The sequence below is a fragment of the Lagopus leucura genome, unplaced genomic scaffold (genome assembly GCF_019238085.1).
Source record: "Lagopus leucura isolate 7727_CA_CO unplaced genomic scaffold, USGS_WTPT01 Super-Scaffold_100001, whole genome shotgun sequence".
NCBI lineage: Eukaryota > Metazoa > Chordata > Aves > Galliformes > Phasianidae > Lagopus > Lagopus leucura.
In genome coordinates this window covers 45241101-45262545 of record NW_024962262.1, presented here as the reverse complement: position 1 = coordinate 45262545, position 21445 = coordinate 45241101, and the positions used below count along the sequence as shown (strand labels likewise).

Genomic DNA, 21445 nt, shown 5'->3' with positions numbered 1-21445 from the left:
AAAAATTAGGTTAAAAATAAAAGCACAAATAAAAGGAAGATTTTCACTGACTGTATTGTGCTTGTATATTACTTGTCATACAATGCTTTGCTGACTGGAAAGGCAGGGGGACAGTAAATGTTGGTAAGTTATTTCAGCTGTTACTCACCAATTTTTTATTTCTACCCCCACTGGATTTTTTTCATCAAATTTCAGAAAATATTTCACAGCTTGCAGTATAAGAACAAGTTACTTCCCTTTCATTCTTGGGAAGTACATTAAAAAATAGCCAGAACAGCACTGGCCAAGGAAACATTTAACTCAGTTGTCACTGTTATGATGACACTAAGATATATGTTGTCCTTCTCACTAAAAGTGAGGATCCTCTTTTTTTCTGACTAGCAGGAAATCATGAATTTGTTACATGCAACAGAAGTCCTTAGAAATCTCTGCAAAGCTTTGCTGTACTTCACACTAATGGAGAAACAGACTATTTAACAAATAAGATTGTAATTCTTCCATTTGCAAACGACTTTCACAAGTCACATGTTCTTCTTTAAAAAGAAACTGAGTATAAAGTAAGATACTGCATGAAGATACTTTTCCTGTCTAGTCATGGTGTTCCATGCCTTGTGCGGTGGCAAACGTACCGCTCTATTTCACAAACCCCAAGATCAAAGGCAACAGTAACAGCTGCTGCCTTTGCTGAACCAGCTTGCGTTTGAAAAGGACAAGCCTATCAAGCCAATATACCTGGATAGTAGGAAGAAATAACTGTGAGTGTGGTAAGACACGGGAACAGGTTGCACAGTGAGACTGCGCATTCAAGGCCAGGCTGGATGGGGCTTTGAGCAATCCAGTCTAGTAGGAGGTGTCCCTGCCTACAGCATGGGGGGTTGGAACTAGGTGATCTTAAAGGTCCCTTCTGACCCAAACCATCACGTTGATTCTATGATATCTCAACTATTTCCACTTTCCATCTTTATGAGGACTTAGTAAATACAGTATGTCAGTTCCAGCAGAAAGCGAAATTACAGAGAAATGCATCTTACCCAAAATGAAGTGAATTCTATAAAGATCAGATTTCTGAAGAAGGCTGCGCAGTTTCAACAGCAGTTCAATCGTTTCCGCACAGTTATCTGTGGTCCCAGATTTTAGCTGAAGTATTGCCTCCAAATACAAAGCAGCTAGATGAGTGTGGTACTTTTCTTTCTACAGATGAAATAAACAACGTTAGCTCAAGTTTACAAAGACAATCTCCCCACCAATAACATTTCAATTAATATTTACGTAATTCCGTACAGATGTTTAAGTTCATTCATTTTAATCAAATTATTCAGAAATTTGTAGTTCATGCAGTGAACTGATTCAGACTAGCTTCACAAGATAGGATATGCTATGCCTACAGCTATGGGTTCTCTATCTCAACAATGCAGACATTCCTGAAAAAACAGATGACATCTTATTTGTAAGCTCCTCTTTACCTTAAATAGACAAGCTCAACTGTGGGGTTTTTTTTTGTGCAAAAATTATTTCCTTTCTAAAGTCCAATCACTGCATTAAAACAGATCTCTCCCCTTTGACTACAAGCATGTTCTACGTAGTCTTCTCCTCTTATTTCTCTAATAAAAGTCTAAGTTTGACCTAGCACAGTTTTCTCTATATTTAAGTACATTCTTTTAACTTTTCCATTTCTGCAGTAAAATCTGAAAAAGCCAGAGGCAGGTAAGTGTTATTTGTTATGTCACAGTCATCAATACCAGCTGATAACCTGACTACTGCTTGAAACATTCTCACACAGCACTCACAATGATCAAGTACATTCTGAAGAAGAAATAAATGTATAACTCAGTATTTATTAACAGGCAGAGCAGATTTAGTTATAAATTAGTTTTGCTAGAAATATTCTACAAAACTAACTTCAGAACCTCACTTGAAATTATGCATGACATAAAAAACTAGTACATTCACTGGTCAGTGTCATACACCTTGACTATCTGAAACAGCAGCAGAGAGAAACCATTGGTTTAGCATGTATGTTTTAGGAATGTAAATTCAGTAACTGTCTATTGAATTTCTTCAGTGTTCATTTCTTTTCATCATTTTCAGGCAAAAGCAGTTGCAATTTCTTCTGTGTCTAAAATGCCTCATATCCAAGTACCACAATACTTTCTTGTTTGAAAAAAGAATATACTGTCTACAATGTCACTTCTGACTAGTGAACACATTTTTTTGGACATTCAACATTTAGAGATGCTTTATTCTACAACTGTAGGAATTCTACAGTTAAAGATGCATGTTTTGATTCTATCACTTCTGAAGATCTCACCAAAAGGACAAGATTAAATGTATCTATATTATAAAGTAAGTTTGGATGTTTGAAAATGACAAATGGCACTCAACAGGGGAAAAAAAAATAAAGTTTTCCAGCAATTGATATGCAGTCAACTCTGACAGACTGAACACACCCTTGTTTCACCTTCTCCTGTGCACTTTGCAGGTATCTCAAAGTTTAATGTGTTTACAACTCTTGCAGGATGTACTGTTCAGTCTAAATGAATGCCATACTGAATAGTAGCAAACATACCCAGGAAATTTTCATCTAAAAATCCTAAATCACTGTTTGTGGGAGGAGTGTTACCAGTGACACAGAAAAGCATGCAACAATCAGATGCAAAAGTAAGCAATTGTTTTGCCATTGTGAGAGTTGAAAAAGATGAAAAAAACCCCAGAATATAGATCACAGCTTTCTGTCTCCTAGTCTCCATAAAATACACAGAGTATGGAAGGCTTAATATCCAAATGCCTTACATTATGCTCGTTTCTTCTACATTTTGGCTTGTTTCAGAGTTGTTCATCACACGTATAGGATTTAGCATGCAGACTACTTTTGGTATGGCTGTAGGACTCACCTCTATTTTCCTTTCCAATACGAGATGTTCCAGATACTTAATACGTGCTTTAGGGTATTTGTTAAGGCAACTGATGATATCATCTGGATTAATGTTGTTTTTCTCTTGCTCTTCCAAAGGTCTTTTAGTAAAAACCTGCACTCCAACCTAAAAATAGATAGTTGCATTTAGGAACTCAGTCACAACCATTTTATTATCATTTCAATATTTACTTAACAGCACTATCAGGTCAGTTGGCACATTATTCACAAGACAAACAATGCAAAACTGCCCCTCATACCACTAAGATTACACTACTTTGTGCTTAATGTGATCGTACCCACTCCTATGTCCCTTACCTCACTCAGCAGTCTGTGCACTGCCATGCATATGAACCTTTTGTTGAGCACACCCTACACCAGCTACAAGAAGTACTGAACAGATCAGCACAACAGAGGGGCAATTTACTGCAGAGGACTGAAGTGTAAGTTGAAGACCTGGATATGTACTGGTTTCTCTCTCTGTATCATGACATTTGATAGATTTCTACAACCATCAAAACCAAAGTTGAGAAATCTGGCACAGAGTAACCGAACTTCAAATTAATATTGATTTGGTAGTGACAAATTCCACCAGCACAGGCCAATACAGCATAAAGCACGCCTCTTCACAGCACACTAACATACTACAAAATTGCCTTTTTATTTCTGCTGGAAGAAGTTTTTCTATTGTTGCTTTTAAGCAATGAGATGTTGTGCTGAATGAAGGCTGTTTATTCTACAGCCCAGTGTAAACAGTACCCTTCACTGGAATTTGTTTGTAAGGAAAAGTAGCAGCAGCTAACCTTTTAAATGAACTTCTGTTTTTTTTTTTAATAAAGATGTGAAAATTATCTTAGAAATGTGAAGAAAACAAGTACACCAATCACAAACCTCTTCATTTTTTTGTAAAACCCATTCGGAGTATTTCCACACCAAATCCTGGTCTGAGCAGAACGTCAGGAAGTCTACCACATATTCGTAGAGATCTGAACGTGTAGAGTCTTCAATGTCTCCATCAACTATTTGCACCCATAACTGACAAAAAAAAAAAATAAAAAATTAAGAAGTATTTAAACATTCTTGACTCAAAAAGTATACAAAGCATAACAACACTTAGCATTAGCCATTGGTATGCATGCAATTTAAAAAGGTTCTACAAACACTAAGTGTAATGGACCTCATTGGTTACTGAATTCACACTTCCTCTCCATCATAGCTTTTCTTATACCTGCCAGATTCAACTAATTCAGTCCCCATAATGTGTGGTTTTCACCATCTGAGAACAACTAGCAGAAGGACAGGTAGGATTTTATGATTTACAGTTGACACTCAGTTGACCCTATAGTAGCAGTAGTAGTTGACACTATAAAGCTTCATACTAACCTGAAGTGCTGCAGCATCTTGGCCATTGTAGTGATACAGGAGACCAAGGGCAAAATACCTGCATGAAGATAGAAAACAGTATTAAAATTGATAGATTTCTCCTATCAATTTCACTATGCTTTGATTAGCATAGAACCTAATAAATAGTTGCTTACAGTGGGATTTCTAAGTGACATGCACGTGGCCAAGACTACATTCAAAGGAGAGAAGTTTTTCCCCAGAAGAGCATCTGTGTCATTCCTCTCTCTAAAAACAGTTATAAATTACTAACTCTAGTTTAAGTGGTTACAAAACACTTGTCAAATCAGAGATGATTCTTATGCTGTTCTCTGAATTTCATGTACAGACCTAACAAGCTCTAAATAATAAGCATTCTGCTAACATTTAATCAAGTGCAATTATAATGAAATATATATGCTGCTTTTATTTAAAAATTTTGTTTTGCTATCAGAAATACATTTTTCTTTACTGCACCATGAAATCAAGTTAGGCCAGGAAGAACCTCATATGGTACCATTACAGATTGTTTTTTGTGTATTGTAATACAAATGAAGCTCAAGCTCTATAACGACTATTCTCACAAAACTGTTATGCATTTCACATCTGCAAAGGCTTGCCATGCAAACTGTACCTGCCAAGAGCATTCAATAAAACACCTGAATTAAGTCTAATCACAATTAAAGACCGCTCTTCACAACTGTACTTGCTACTATACTGTAGCTGCTGTGTATCTGGGGCAAGAAGGAAAAGCTGCTTTTGAATTTTGAACTCAGTGTGTTCCTACTGTTTTGCTAAAGGGTTACTGTTTAGGATCACAGAATGGCCTAGGTTGGAAGGTGCCACACACTTTAAAGACTGAAGAAATGAAATCAAAGACAAAGGCTATCTATGACTGGAGTGATTTTAATTTTTTTTTTCCCCAATTAATTCTCTTTCCATTGCCATTTCCTAATTGAAGTAATTTTCAAGTATTTACGGAGGTTGGTGCCCTGCCTGTGGCAAGTGACGGGGTGGGGGAAGGGTTGGAGATTCATGATCCTTGAGGTCCCTTTCAACCTGGGCCATTCTGTGATTCTGTGATCCTAAATAGTATCCCTTTGGCAAATCAGAAGGGGCACACTGAGTTCAAAATTCAAAAGCACCTTTTCCTTCTTGCCCCAAATACACAGCTACAATTTTAAAGCTACTAGTTACTTAATAACTTCTACCTAAAATACAGCGTGTTTTGAGGCAACTTCTCATTATGTCCTAGACATTGAGGACTACTACTGCTGTTGCATCCATTCAGCTCTCACACTATCACAAGGGCAAATAAATTGCTTTTTCCCCCATTGAGATCCATATCAATACTCATTTTTGCACTGGACATAGTTTCAAGGGGAAAACTCTGTTTTCCATCTTGGAATCTTTAAATTAGGTATCTTTACCTTTGATTGTCAGTTAAGGCCTTCCTCCCCAAGTTTGGGGACTTTTACAAGTCAGACCAAATTGGCTTTTGTACATTAAGTCAGAAATACATCACTCTAGAAGTCAACAGCTTTTTAGGTCAAGCATTTTTCTTGCTGGTCTCAAGGGTGCCATACTCAAAAAATCCACTCACTTTTTGTGCTTCTCCAGCCACGCAGCACTATCTGTTAGAAGACAAAAGTTCTCTGAAACCAGCAGATCCAGCAGGCTTTCATGATTTGCCTCTGCGTATAACTTGAGCAAAGCCGTGTCAATATCCTCCTTGTAGCCATTTGCAACCTCAGTGCTGCGGACTTCATTCAAGTAACTCATGAGAAATCGTTTGCATTTTATCATCTTCTCCTGGTCCCCTTGGGTCAGCTGGTTTAGGTCAGCATACTCATGCAGTGGAGGATGAGACCGTATAAATGAAGAGGAAGTAGGCAACAGGAAGGGGTAGAGAGAGATCAGCTCCCGGACATCAAGCTGGCCGCTTCTGCAATTACAGTGTCAAACTAGATGAAGCAAAAAGAAAGAAAAAGTATACATAGGCACAAAAAAATAACATTCTGGGCATGTGTGCACATATGCTTGGAGGCAGGACACCAACAGGTCATCGGTTTCTGGAAGTTATTGCCTTCTGTGTCAAAGCAAGTATCAGAACAAATTTGGAATTTTATTTTTGATATTTTTGTATTTCTTTTGTATCTCCACTAGATTACTGAGAATTCAGAGACTGTCCAGTCTTTTGCTTTTGATATATTACAGCTGTTTGGTGGCATACCAAAAAAAAAAAACAACAAAAAAAATCATCTCAACAGCTTCAGGGACTGGGACAAGTTCCTGGGACTGTCCTAAACTTCATCAATAATACACCTAACAGAGGCAAAAAAAAAAAACAAACCAAAACAAAAAAACCAAACCAAACAACAAGAAGTAAAAGGTTGTAGGAAAGCCAAAAAGACTGTGCAAATGTTGCACACCATAACACAAGTATGTTACCTTATACAGGTTTTCTCTACCACATCCAAGAAAGTCCTCAAGCAATGGAAAAGACAATCTTACGAAAGAATAACATCAGAATTTGGTCCAAATGTGGCAAATATCTCCCTGATTTTCACACTTAGAATGATAACACCTGCAAGGCCTCGTTTTAGAAGAGCAATAAGAAATCAAGATTTATATTTTATTTCTCTGTCAATTCACTATTCAGAATTCACCTTCAGAGACTAGCTTTCCTGAAAGGCAGAAGATACTGTTGTCGAAAAAAATAAAAATGAACTTCAAGTTCGCCAGAAGAAACCCTGTTTATTTTTTTCTTCTCCACAAACAAAACTTAAGATGTTTTTATCTATATCTATACAATAGTCAGCCTCAGGAAAGACTTTCCCATTCACAAAACTGACTGGAAAATTCTAAAAGGAAACTAGTTATAACCATGGAACTAAATGGAGCGGGAACAATTTTTTTCAATCCATTGGCAATAACTGTGAATGATCACAGAATTACAGAATGACTTAGGTTGGAAGAACCTCACAGCCCAGCCATCCCCATCTCCTGCCATGGGCAGGGCTGCCCCCCACCAGCTCAGGTTGCCCAGGGTCCCATCCAACCTGGCCTTGGGCAGGGATGGGGCACCACAGCTTCTCTGGGCAGCTGTGCCAGCACCTCACCACCCTGTGAGTAAAGATCCTCTCCCTAATATCTAATATTAGTCACCCTTCTTTCAGTTTAAAGCCATTCCCCCTTATCCTATCATTGTCTTTCCACATAAAGATCTGGGCAATCTGTTCTCAGTGGTCTTCGCTTGAGCAGGAACCTCCTAAGGTCCCTTCCAACCTCAACCATTCTGCTGTTCAGTGAGTCTACGAAATGGCTTAACCTCTCATCTATTGTTCTGAAGTAATTGAAGTGCTGAAGGCATGCCCCAAGTTGTTCACTTCTGGCCAAAGAAATAATCCCCAAACCATTCAGAAAACATGAACCAGTAAGAAACACCACACTGTTAACAACTACTTAGAACTTGAAAAGTATGATTTAAGGATGTCCATAGGCTCATGAATCTGTACCAGAAGAGTAAAATTCTGGGAGACAGCAGCAATAGCAAGGAATTTAAGAGCAGTAAGCAAACATCTTGTTTCAGAGCCTAGAGCCTGCAAAGCATGGAAACACAGCAACATCAGTAAGAGAAAATTGCAGAATTTGAACATAGGGAGCCTTCCTGTAAAGAGAGGCTTTATAGAATCATACGTATCTATAGAACCATAGAATGGGCTGGGTTGAAAAGGATCTCAAAGATCATCTAGTTTCAACCCCCCTGCTAAGTGCAGGGTCGCCAACCACCAGACCAGGCTGCCCAGAGCCACATCCAGCCTGGCGCTGAATGAAATGATTCACACACTACTGCCAAAAAAAGCTCAATCTCTACACTAGAAAGGGCAGCTTCTAATAAGAGAAATGTCCACATCTACTCTGCTGATTCCTGCAGTTGAAATTTCCTTTTAATTCCTCTTTCTGGGTTTTGCATTTGGTTTTGAAATTCTTAGATCCACATTATGGTGACCTCACCCATTATGATGAATTCAGCAATAGCCTATGCTATAGCAATCCCCAATGTTAACAACATGTAGGTTAATTTGTAGGTTATAGTGGATAATATGATGCTAGCAGTAACAGTCTGTCAAACCAAACAAGTCCTGTGGTGACAGTTCATTTTAAGGTTAAAAGTTTCAACTAAAGAAAATAAAATCTTCCCTTCCTCTGTTTAACTATTAGAGTTTAAATCCAGCTACCACTTCCTTCCTTTTTGTCAATGTTAGTCAGTACTTGGAAGCATCAGCATAACCAAAAGGAACTTAGTAGGAAAGTATTCCTCTTAAAAGTTTCAGCCTCTAAGAACTATGACTTTAAGAATAAGATAACTATTTTGATAAGGTTAATCAAGGATTACTGATATAAGAAAATGAGACTTAATCAATGCAATTATTTCCTGTTTAATCTGTAACTCATAGATGTTTCCTGAGAAACGAGCTGATCTGGCTACAAATTTGGCCAGCAGCAGAGCCACACCTCACCAGTTTCTTGAAGCTTCTGCTGCTACTGTTTCACTGCTAAATTATCTCTTCCTCAGACATATATCAAGTGGCCCTTCAGCATTTTAAAATAAATTATTTCTGACTAACACCAACTTACACCACCTGCAGAGCAATACATACAGATAGGGGAGTATTTGCATAGACTGTCACTTATCATTTTTCCTACAAATATCAATAAAAATATCAATTACTTGGACTAGGTATGATGGCCATGGTTGAAAAAAAATAATAATAATCATCAGGGAAACTGCATTCTGTAAGAGTCATCCAAATATATGGACACACACACACTTACGTGTAGATAGTGAGAAGTGATACTTATTTTTGTTTTCTCCCCACCACAAAGATTTTATCAGTTCATGAAAAGCTGTTCTACTTTGGAGTTGCAACTTTGAGAGAAAGGAAACACTCTGGGATGCTGACCCAGCTTCAAAATTCATGCTCAGACAGAAAGTTTTCTCATGAAACAGCTTTTCTATAAAGGAGCTTGCACAACACTGAAACTGAATTACTGAAACTTGCTTGTCAGATGGACCATCAGCTGGATAGGTGCTGCATAACTGAACTGGGCTGTTCCATCTCCCTTCCACTCACCAGAGCCAGAGCTCTCTGCAGGACACACTTCCTCTTTTTCATTGCTATTAAAGACCTTTAAATCACTGTGAACACGAATAGACTGCAGACAATCAATGACAGGAATTTTGGGTAAAGGAATAAAAGAGTTGAGGTTGAAGGGACAAACCATAGTCAAGACAGCTGCACTGCTATAGAATCCTGGCCACGCACACCTAACACACCTAGACAAGGAATAAACATTACAGCTAGTTCAACCTCAAACCATTTTATCACAGCCGGCCACAGTAAAAAGAAGTCTGCTGGAAATCAATGTGGAAAAGTTTAGTGGAAATTTTGTAAAGGATTCTTTACTTCATAGACCTTTTAATTCCGCTTAAGATACACGAGACAGCAAAGATTTAGTTCCAGTGTTTGGAAGATCACAGGGAGGGAAACTGTAAGTTGCTTACTATTGCCAAAAATTACAAGGTAATACAGACAGGGGTCATTGCCAAACCAAATTGCTCAAATGCTGTTCAGGTCTTTTTTGTCATTCTCCAGTTTCCACTCTGTACACACTGCCCATTCAAGCCCCGTGTTTCCCATTATCCTGCTATACTGGAGAGAAAATGCAGAATTCCTTGTCTAGTAGTAACTTCTCCCAAAGGTTCACTTTCCTAGAAGCATTTCCATTAATCCAAGAGCAACTCTTTTTCCTACAATGTAGAAGTCTACTACCAACACACAGTCAGATTACAGAATGACAGAATTCAGAATCAGATTATAGAATTACAGAAACCTTAACACTGCTGGACATTAGCATACAAGAAAAAAAACCAAAACCAAAACACCAAACAGTTGCATTAACTCTTGAAATACAAAGCTGTTTCAATCTTACTCTGCATTTTCCCCTAAGCAAGTCATTTTATCACATGCGATTTCAAAAAACACTCAGGAGACCAAGTGTTTTTAAAGCCAATTATGCTAACCCCTTATTTAAAGATAAGTTACTACGTTTCTTGTCACACAATTACCTGAAGAGTTCTTTTGCTTCAAGGAACTGAAGCTGTGCAAACTGTATAAAACCTGCTTGCTGCAAAATTCGTTTGTACATTACCTATAAAAGAGAAGGGGGAAAAACTATTACATTTCTAAGGAGTTATTCACATGATGCCAGTCAGAGCTGTAACAAGTACATCATAAAGACACTGAATACATGACTTCCAACTGGAACCATTAAGTAACACGTGAAAATAATATCATGATATTAAATTGTATGTACCCACATATACTCTGAATCTGCTGCCCAGGCTGAGTTACATTCACAGATGTGTGTAAACACAACACTACCCACAAAAACGTACTGAAAACAAATCCACAAATAGCAAATTCAGGGTTTCTTACTCAAACACTGGCTCATCTAACACCAGTCTGACCTGCCTCAAGTTCATGGTATTTACAAATGGCCAATGGTTATCTTTAATGTTCCTGTAATTCACCAGACAAAAAAGAACAACAACTCAAGGGTCCCAGCTGAACACACACAGCCAACTTTCTCCTCTTCTGACCACACTTCTCCTGCCACCTTGCTGGTGATTTTCACAGCCTCTTTCCCACTTGATAACAATATTTCTGATTTTCTGACAGATTTCTGTTGTTGCTGTTGTTTTTAATTAACAGATACTTTTAAAGCAGTTCAATTTATCAAATATAGAATACATCATGAAATGTACATAAAATATGCTTTAAAAGGAAAGCATAAGTAAAAGCACAAGGAAAGCAATGTGTTACAGTTTTGTTGTTACGATCATGCCTAGACAGAAACAAGAGTTTACAGAAGAAAAAAAAAATCACTAGAAAAAGAACAACTCTGCTTTAAATACTAAAATGGTATTTTTTGGTTTTTTGAATCTGAATGGTGAATTGGTTATCACTAGATTAAATGTAGCTCAAATATTTCCAATGGCAAAAAGAAAATTACTGAAAGGAACCTCAACTGTCATATGCAAAATATCCACCACTTGAGACAGCACAAGTGCTTTGTGAATACAGCTAGCCACTTCCACATGCTCTCAACTTTACCCTTCAACTTTATCATGAATATGCAGTTTTCTGACATCAAGCCGAGTACGAATGCTGTTATGAATAAGAGTTCCATTTTCAGTGAGAACAACCAGAGAAATTCCAATCCATTCAGGCATACAATTCAGGCATACTTCAAGCAGGGTAGACTGATATTCCAACCACTGATTTTTCATCTTGATTAAAGACTGTGGATTTACCAAGAGAAATTCTTGGCTTAAGTCCATTTAGTTTGTGCATACACTACTAATGGATTATCCTAATACTTATCCTTGATCATCAATGAACCATTACAACTACTGATTTGTAGAGTACTGGGACTTTTCTTGCCTCCCCAGTGTTGGGGGTAGAAGGGTAAATAAAGGGACATGTTATCTGGCACATCTTCTCAGACAAATGCTATGATAAAAGGGAACTTAATTAGAGCAATCAAATAAAACTACCTCAGATGATAATGCATACATAAAAAAAACTCCAAGTATCTTAGATTTACAATTGTGTTACTGTACCAGTGAATTGAAATCTGTGAGCTTATGAATAGCTGTCTGGTAACTACCTGAGGATGCAGATAGGTGCTGGTAAAGGATTTTAACCCACATCTTACTGTGCCAAAAACCTTCAAAATCTGACCTCAGGCTTGCTAGGGAAGGCCAAAGAACAAACACTGATCAAGCTGCTAGAGAAACCAACATTAAAGTTAGGGGTTTTTGGAAATCCATTTTCAATTTTTCCAGTCAATGGACCACTAATTTTACACATTAGGAATTAGAATATTAGAGTTAAGTTTGCATTGATCTAACACACTGAAGGCGCTGCCTTAACTGTACGGCTTACTCTTTACAGCAATCTTCACAAGAGCTTGTTGACAGTTTAAGTGTAGGGCTAAGAAATCAGCTTTAAATTTAAAACTGATTAAGTGGTATTCACTTTCCCTGATGTATCTTCACTCATTCCTTTGTTATCCAATTTCAGTGCACATCTCCAAGCAGATGCTTCTACAACTTTAAAATATACACTGATAAGATACGGAGTATTCTGGTTGATTTTCACCCAACAAGGTAAGCATTACACATTAAAATGCCTCAAGATTATGGAAGCAATACATCTGGAAAATATGACAATATTTTGCAGAGTTTTTAAAAATAAGGTAGATCTACGTACCAACTACGAACAGCTTATTTTTGTTTATGATACAGAAGTGATCCTGAGTCCTTCTAGACTAATTGTGTAATTGGCACATTTAAAAACATATTAAGTTACAGTCTGCCAGAATTCAAGACATTACCTACTGCCCCAACATAACAACCACAGGACTTGAAGTGCCTTAGGCAAATTCTATACTGTTGACTGAATTCATATTAAAAAAAAAATAGCAAGAACAAAAGTTTACTTACAGAAACATGAATTAAGAGTTTTATTAATTAGTATCTGAAAAAGCACTAGTAAACAAAGCTGACTGCTGAAGCCACATTAGCTATAGCAAAGCCTTAATTCTACCAGCAGCTTGGAAAAGCCTTTCTAGGATTATCAGAATTCTCAACAAGATTGCCAAAAAGATTTTTTTCTAGAAAGTTACCTCAGTTTTCATCAGGTTTGTGTGCAGTTAACAAGTTTTTTGAAACTAGAGAGAAATGAGAGGCAAAAAAAGAGATACCTATGCAAGAGGTGTGTCAATCTAACCAAGGTCTTCACTACCATCAACCATGATTTCTGCAAACTTCAGCTGTCCTGAAAAATTAATAAGTAGTGTTCAGTCATTTCATGGTAGCATGGTAGAAAGGCCTTTCTATTCTTCTACCAAAAATGATAGCCAGCAAAGCCATCTCCCTTGCACCTCTCTTGCTTTGCAGTTTTTACTTAATGATAATTCTTGATGCTCAAAGACATTTTAATGTAAAATAACAGAAATATGCAGTATGCAGGAGCACGTGCTAAATAATGTTGGAGCTACTAATGCATGATCTTCTTACCATAAACTAAGCATTTGCTGTACAAATAATTTTGAGAATGCAGTACTTTACTGTTTCAACCCAAATATCATTCTGCATTATTGGCATATATACATATATATTTACGTAGATGTAAATAGAGAAAGTGTGCAACTGTGTATGCATGCAACAAGGCAGTATTAAAGTTCAGAAAAGAATCTTATGTCCTCAGTAGCTCCCTTGACTGAGTTCAAGTCACATATGCAATGGCAAAAGCCATTCCAAACTGGGAAAGATAAAACAGCTTATTGAAAATGAAGGCAGTATACTAATTGTATCAAAGAACTGCAATCACCCTTCTGTATGGATAAATTACAGCTGCTGGATCAAGCATCTTAATCCAATACTTTCATTTTCCTACTCCTGCTAGTATAAAATGGTGAATTAAGGCCTTGAATGTCAGCTATACAAGAATCAGTAAAGCCTGGAAAATAGATACCTGAAGATATTTATTAGATAGGACTTAGAAGAGAGAGAGATGATCTGACCAATTAAAGAATGCCCAGGAAACGACGCAAGAGATGCATGTGAAGCGTGTGATTTGGATGTACTCTGTCAGGCTTGTATTATGGGAGACTACAGTAAAGGAATGACTGATGTGCTTGTACCAAAACTGTAATGACAGCATTAATTATTAGAGACACATTGGAAAGCAAGCTCAACACGTCCCATTTCCAGCTACTGATGCATTCCAAAAAATTGGACTAACATGTCAACAAAGAATTTAAGTTGAACCATTTTAACAAGTCAATGGGAGGCTTCATCAATTTAAGCTGCAGTTAACATCAGTCTGTATTTAGAATTCAAACCTTCAAGAGGTTTTGCTTACAATGTAAATTTTTTGCTTTTCAGCCATAGCATTGACCAAAAGTAATTGAATACACTTGAAAACACAAAGTCAGAAAGAACTTAATAACATTCTTGGAAACAGTAATTTGGGGAAGTAAGGCATACATACAAATGCACATAAGGCACTACTAAATAGAACGTAACTTATTCTAAAAGTAGAAAACCCCTAAAAGTACGAAAACCTCAGAGGAATTAATCATGAATTTTATACAGGGAGTTGCAGTTAATCTGTGGAGAAATCTCTCACACTAAATCCTCATAAACTGGAAATAGCTGGAAAATTAGAGGTGTAAAAAATACACAGAAGACAGAATCATGTATTCTGTCCTCGAATTTAGTTTGCCTCTTTAGATTGCAAAAGAAAAGTTAGACATTAAAACAAACTGCAAACTGAATTCTGAATTCGCTGAGATACTTTCCAGTACTTCAGTACTTTTCAAGTACTTGCAGACAGTACTTTCCTAAAAGGGGGGAAACATGGAAACAGTCTTCTGCCAAAATTTTTACATTCTGAAATCTCCCAGCCACTCAGAGGAATTATGGATCAAAGTGAAAGCTCTCTGAATTTTCATTTCATTCAATGATTTCTTTCCAAGGGCCTTGAACAACATTTACATGTTATGCCATGAACAAAATTACAAAGTTTTTAAAATTAAAATATTTCCTGATAGACTGAATTCATTTTGGTCCACTGCAGTTTTAAAATTTCCAGAGTCAGGTACCAAAATTTCAATGTATTCTAAGCAAACTCAAAGTAATGCAACAGATGCCATTTTGATGGCAGTGTAACACCCCAAACTACCTAGAAAAAAATAGAAAATATTAATTTCTGCTCCACATATAGATTTCATGTGGATTATAGATCAAAAGGAAAGAAACCATCAAACATCCAATCACATACTTGGTGAATCGTTTCAAGTTCACTTCCAAAAATATTGCTCCAGAATAAACTGATTATTTCTTTATATTACAAGAGATTTCATGTTTATCTAAGTTTCAGACTCCAGATCAGAGATAGGAGTAAATTCTGAAGCATGTGTATTATAAAATAAACCAGAGGGAGAAGGAAATGAGTACAAATCTCTAACACTAAATAAAAAGCTACTGAGATGCTTTTACTCCACGGAAATCTTAACCATTCTGTTATATACCAGTCCAAGTCTGGAAGATGTGTTTGTTATGCACTTCCTACGACAGTTTTTAAAGTTGTATATTATGGAGTTTAAGACACAGTGAGAATGCCTAATAAAAAAAACAAAACAAAACACCTCTGAATGGAAATAAAGCATACTTTTTTTTAAACAGCAATAATATCTAACAAGTGAACAGAGAGCTACAGCATGCACTGCAATGTTTCCTTCCCCATCACCAGTTTTCTGGTTTAAAGTTACGAACAAGGGGGAAAAAAGAATAGCAAAAACCAGCAAAACAGCCACACTCAGTGCTGCAAACGTCACAGCTGTTAACAACACAAATCAGTTCAGTAGCACATTTGTTTCTCCAGGCTGAAATACTACAAGGTATTAGTAGATTCCTCTTCAATGCAAATTCCTCGCCCATCCTACCCAGTGATCATTTGGCCACTGGCATACATGGTCCCACTGTAAACTTACATTATCATGAAAATTCAAGTAATGACAGACCTGAAATTTCTCTTTTGGAATATTCCTTCGAGCTCCTTTTGCTAGAACAAGGGCTTCTTCCACTCTGTGGCTAGCTAGAAGATCCTGAATCTGCTTTTCCAAAGGCAGCGGTACCAAGATATACACACCCTTATTAGTAGCAACAATCACTTTTCCTGGAGAACATAAACAGACATTGATTTTACACTCTTTTTCAGAAAAAAAGAGCAGTATTTCAGAAATAGGCTTTAACATTTATGATATAAGAATCTAAACAGGGTTAAAGTTTTAAAACTTATCTTTGCTGTTACTGTATTCCCCAGATAGCACAGTTCACCAGTAAATTGCACTCCAAGCTAATAAACTTATTTATAGCAGATTTTGTCCCACTCTGAGTAAATGAAGCTGATTATATTTCACTTCTGTAGAACTAAGTCATACAGGTCATCACTTTAAAATTAGATTCAAGAGAACAGACTTTTAACAGCAAGCCTATTTTCCTCATGCTTGCATTAGGAAATTGTACAGCTGTACTCAAAAACTGAAAAGTAACATGCAATTCATAGTACTAGGGTTTGTAGCTCTCTAGGGAAAAGAATAAAAACAAAACAAGTATGAAATATATTGCATAGCTAGTCTGTAATTGAAGGCTAGATCATTAAAAAAAAAAAGTGTATTTGTGTTTAACAACTTGTTATAAAATACCTACTTCTGCAGGTCTAGTGGCTGGCAACCCTGCCTGTGGCAGGGGGGTTGAAACTTTGAAGGTCCTTTTCACCTTGGCCATTCTATAATTCTATGAAGCTTTATCAGCTGTTTTGGAAAGGCATCCAAAAGAACAATTTTAAGATACGTAAACTTTGCCAGGAGAACAAGTGGACATCTATCTGCAGCCCACAATTACAGACTTGTAACATCTTTAGTTTCTTTCAAAGAACAGTATCAAGTTACAAGAAAAAACTCTAGGCTCACACACTCCTATTCAACAACTAACTTGAATAAAGTACATTCAACATATTGGTGGAAGCACTGAATCCTAGATGATGATTTTTTCCTATCACAGCCTGCAGGAACCTAAATGACAAAAAATATTTGCTAAGAAGTTACAATAGTTCACACACTTGATAGATATTTGTTTTTAAAAAAAAAAACCTCAAAAACCAACAAATGAAGTGACTACCCTCACAGTGGTGATTGTTCCAGAATTACTGGTACAAAAAAAAAAACCAAAAACAATTCTTTAGTACCTTCAAAATCCTGTAGAATATGACCTTCTTTAAATGGCAGGGTTTGCTTTTGCTGCTGGTCCAACATGCTGTGCACTGTAATGAAATCCTCATCCAAAGCAACCACATAGGGAAAGCACAGAGCTGCTCCAATCACGTTCTCCGACCAGTGCACAGGAGCACGCTGCGAAATGCCATCTACAGTTGCAAACATGCCTACAAAAAGAAAGAAGCCTGAGGCTCACACTAATTGAAGAGCATTTCCCCCCACCAGTATTGATAACAAGGTATAGGTCTTAGAAGAACAGATGCAGCATCAGATGGCACAATGGCAGCACGTCACACCTCCCTGGATCTTACAAACCTGTTGGCTTGTTCAGTTTTGAAGTTGTTCTTTATCCAGCACCCACAGAAACAAATACCAAAAGGAATGAAAAGTTGACTGAATGAATGAAAAGAGAAAATATTGAAAAAGCAACTAATCCATAACCCAGTTATTTTCATAAAAGTATCTTTAACAATTATGACATGCTGTTCAAACTCATCCCAAACCATAAATATTTAGTGAGGTTGGATATTCAAACAATATGGTCTTAGTAAGAGCTGCAGATCTGCACAACCGACCTATCCCGCAATAAAGGCGTATTTGGTCCTTGCAGCATCATATGCCCAAAGAGCACGCCAGCCCGTATGCAGTGCTTCACTTCTCCACTTTGCCATGCCTAAATTTTCACAGAATGAGATTAGAGTTCCTACAGAAAAGCCACTTCCTGAAAGGTGTCAGTTTTTCAAACCTCTTAAAAAACATTCAAACATATAAAGCATATCTTTACTTAAGCCAAACACAGATTAAAAACATCTTTAATATCCAAAGATACCTATGCTGTCTTATCAAATCAATGACATTAAACCCAGTACCTTCAGTTAATATGTATTTTTTTTGCTGCTACTGTCCTTTCTTCCTGTCTGTTCTGTTCTTCCTTCTCCTAGCTTAAAAGTATGACGTGCTTTTGGATCATAAGGCTTTGCTTCCATTTCTTGTACTTAGTATTCACCAATTCTACTTTCTGAGACTTTTCTACTATTAACTGATGGAAAATTCCAGTCTAGACTTGCAGATGTTGTTCAATAATTCTTTGACAACTGAGCATCATGTAAATTTCTGTTATAAACATGAACACGTACCACTTAATATCACAGAATTCTCACTCCACTAAAAAGACATGCCTATGAATATTGCTCTTCAGCAGGAATGAGCCATTTGGCAGCTGGTAGAATGAGCCTGAGTTCTAAAGGATAGAGGAGATTAAAAGATTATGTTATTCAATTTACAAAAGCTCTTCCAAACAGAGAATAACGAGGCAAGGGTGAGGTAAGGGTAGCTGGGTAGCAGTGCCACCCTGAAGGGAAATAAACAGACAAACACCTAACACCTCTCCCTCCCTGACCCCAAAAAAGTGAACAAAACATATGGCTGTAGATTTTTTTTATTTTTTAATTTATTTATAACACAGAACTGTGGTATAGAAACTAAGTTTCTGGATTCTTTAAAGCCGCTTTGAAATTATCAACCCTTTCCTTTGACTAATGGTGCTGCACAGTCATGATTGCACATCTAACTATTAGCACTTTATAAAGCATGTTATTTACTTTAACACTAACAGTATCACTTTTTCAAACAGCACACTGCAGAAAATACTGCTTTGCCACAATATCCTATCCAAACTGACTTGGATATTCTTACACTTCGGAAGCAAAAAATGATGCAAGGCTGACTGCACTACTCATTTTTAATACCTTCCAGTTGTGACTCCTTGCTATCCTGTCTACAATTCCATTTCAAAAGGTAGGAAAAAAATATATATATCAGTAGTAGTCAGGAATAATTATATTTGAAATAAAAATTGTTAAAATTTTATTATTTCTTTGCTATTATTAAAACACTTTTTTTTCATTATGATTATTTTTAAATCACAGAGCTCTTTTAATTGGTCATTAAAAAAACCCAAACCTTTAAGGAAATGAAAAGACAAGCAGAGCAAATCACAGTACTTTTCCAACTCAATATCTGTCTACAGCCCTCAGCTCTCAGCAGCTGAGGCTTCTGAGGTAGAACAATGTCATAACTAGTCTTGATCAAACTTTCACCCAGGGATAACAGCAACAGCAGGAAGCCCGTGGTCCCTGGTTAAGTACAGGAATGTGCCTTATGATACAGATGAAATCATGGATTGATTTCATGTTAGAAATGCACGTGCAATCCAGAAGTTATAAAATTGACTCAAAACACAACAATGCTGCTCTTAGCACTAAGAGATCTACAAATCTGTAGAACCACAAAAGCTTAAGGGCTACCAGAGGACATCCAGTACGACCCTCTACACTCAAGAAAGGACCAACTTACATATTTGTCTGATAGACTCTGCAGTGTTTTTGTTTGTTTTTAAACAAAAGTTTTAGTGAAAATATCTGGGAAAAAAGTGCAGTAAGAAAAAGCATGATTACTTACTTGTTTCTTTTAAACAACATGAAAACTTTTGGTTATCGTAAAAGCTGACAGCAAAAGGAATACTACAAGTGGGTGAAAAAAGGGAACATGTTGGTTGCTGTTGACTACTATGCTGTATACACTATCACCAACTGCGAGAAAATGAATTGCATAACCTTTTATGAATCATTCTGCTTAGCACACGTGCCTGTTGCAAGTTATAGGCTGCAGCTGTCCATTTGTAGGCTACTCAATCACTATGCAACTGTTCAACCCACGCACCACTGAGAAGAGTTAATGCCGGAAAAAGAATAAACTATAATTAATTACATAAAATTTATATATGCACTGAAGTTGATTAGATGAAATCGGGAGGGAACCTCCTCACTAAATCAGCTTTGACTCACTTGCTCAAAACCCAATCCAGTCAGGTTTTAGGTATCTTTGAGAACAGACTTACACCCTTTTCAGGTTCCATCCTTCAGCCACCACAATAATGAAGTTTTTTCTTGAATTTTGGTACAATCTACACAAGGTCTTTCTTCTTCAGATTGAACAGTCCTAAGGCTGCTCAGCCCCTCCTCAAACAAAATGCAGCAATCATCTTTGTATCAGCTACTGCTCTCACTTGCTTATCACGTACAAGCTTACTGTGGGTGCAAGGCATACCACTATCCATGTCATTAATATCAGAATTGTCCTCACTATTGGCCCCCTGAGATACACAGCTTGTGACTGAACTGAAGCTGAGCTTTGTGCTGCTGCCTGCAACCCCTGAGTCACAATTTCAACCTATCTCAGTATCTAGCTTGTTCTTCATCTGTTTGCCTGTAAGTGTTATAGGAGGTGGCATCAAAAGCCCTGCTGAAGTCCACATTACTACTCTCTCCTCATCCACCAAGACTACCCGACAGGTCAGACAATTATCCTTTCATAAAACCAATGTTGATTCATCACGATTAATTAAACCCCTCAGACTTTCTTTTCTATGTCCTCTGGCATGGGGTTGCCTGCCCCATTCAGTGGTGGGCAAGCATTTTCCCTAGCCTTCCTTTCCTGTTAATATACTTGTAGAAGTTCTTTTTGTTGTCCTACAAGGTGTCAATCAGATTCAATGCCAATTGGACTTTGGCTTGCACAGTCTCATCACCACATGTATGGATTTTTCTCCATATTTCTCCCAGGTCATCTGCCCCTGCTGCCACCTCCTATGGAACCATATCAAAGGCCTTGCAGAAGTCCAGGTAGATAACATTAGTTGCTCTTCCTATGTCTACTGATGCCATCACTCCATCATCGAAAGCCACCAGATTGGTTAGGCTGCCACAAATCACCTCCTTGTCTCAAATCACAGAATAATATAATCATAGAACCCTTAGAGTTGGAAGGGACCTTAATCTAGTCCAGCTCCCCCGCAATGAACAGGAATATACATGGCTTGATTAAGCTGCTCAGGGCTTGATCCAGCCTCGCATTAAGTGATGTGTCAAAACCTCTAATATTCCAGGGATAGTTACACCAAATAATGCTGGGAATGTGTACTCTGTGTCAGTAGGTAAGAACTCTTTGTTGAAAATTATTAAATAAAGCCTATGCTGTAAAAAATCAGATTAGAAGCATGGAATAACAGCTTCCTAAAAAATTGAATTTTATCAAGCAGAGTTTCATGCGTACTCAGAAATAACTGATTTTCAATTCTGTATGTACTAATTACTGGACAGAATGAAGATGTACCAACAAGAAAAAAAAATAAAAATCAAGTTCCCACTACTTTTCAGAGAACGAACTATACGCTAGCTG

At 37.2% G+C, this 21445-nt stretch overlaps 1 protein-coding gene across 1 annotated transcript in view; it reads right to left on the bottom strand.

Moving 5' to 3' along the window:
- TGFBRAP1 (transforming growth factor beta receptor associated protein 1) overlaps window positions 1-21445 on the bottom strand; it is a 33961-nt gene that overhangs the window by 6593 nt on the left and 5923 nt on the right. Inside the window, exons 3-10 of the mRNA XM_042867100.1 lie at window positions 17179-17373; window positions 15953-16107; window positions 10425-10507; window positions 5895-6236; window positions 4295-4352; window positions 3803-3946; window positions 2892-3038; window positions 1032-1191 (exon numbers count right to left, since the gene is read on the bottom strand). Coding sequence (XP_042723034.1) covers window positions 1032-1191; window positions 2892-3038; window positions 3803-3946; window positions 4295-4352; window positions 5895-6236; window positions 10425-10507; window positions 15953-16107; window positions 17179-17373 — 1284 coding nt within the window. The remainder of the gene's footprint in view (window positions 1-1031; window positions 1192-2891; window positions 3039-3802; window positions 3947-4294; window positions 4353-5894; window positions 6237-10424; window positions 10508-15952; window positions 16108-17178; window positions 17374-21445) is intronic.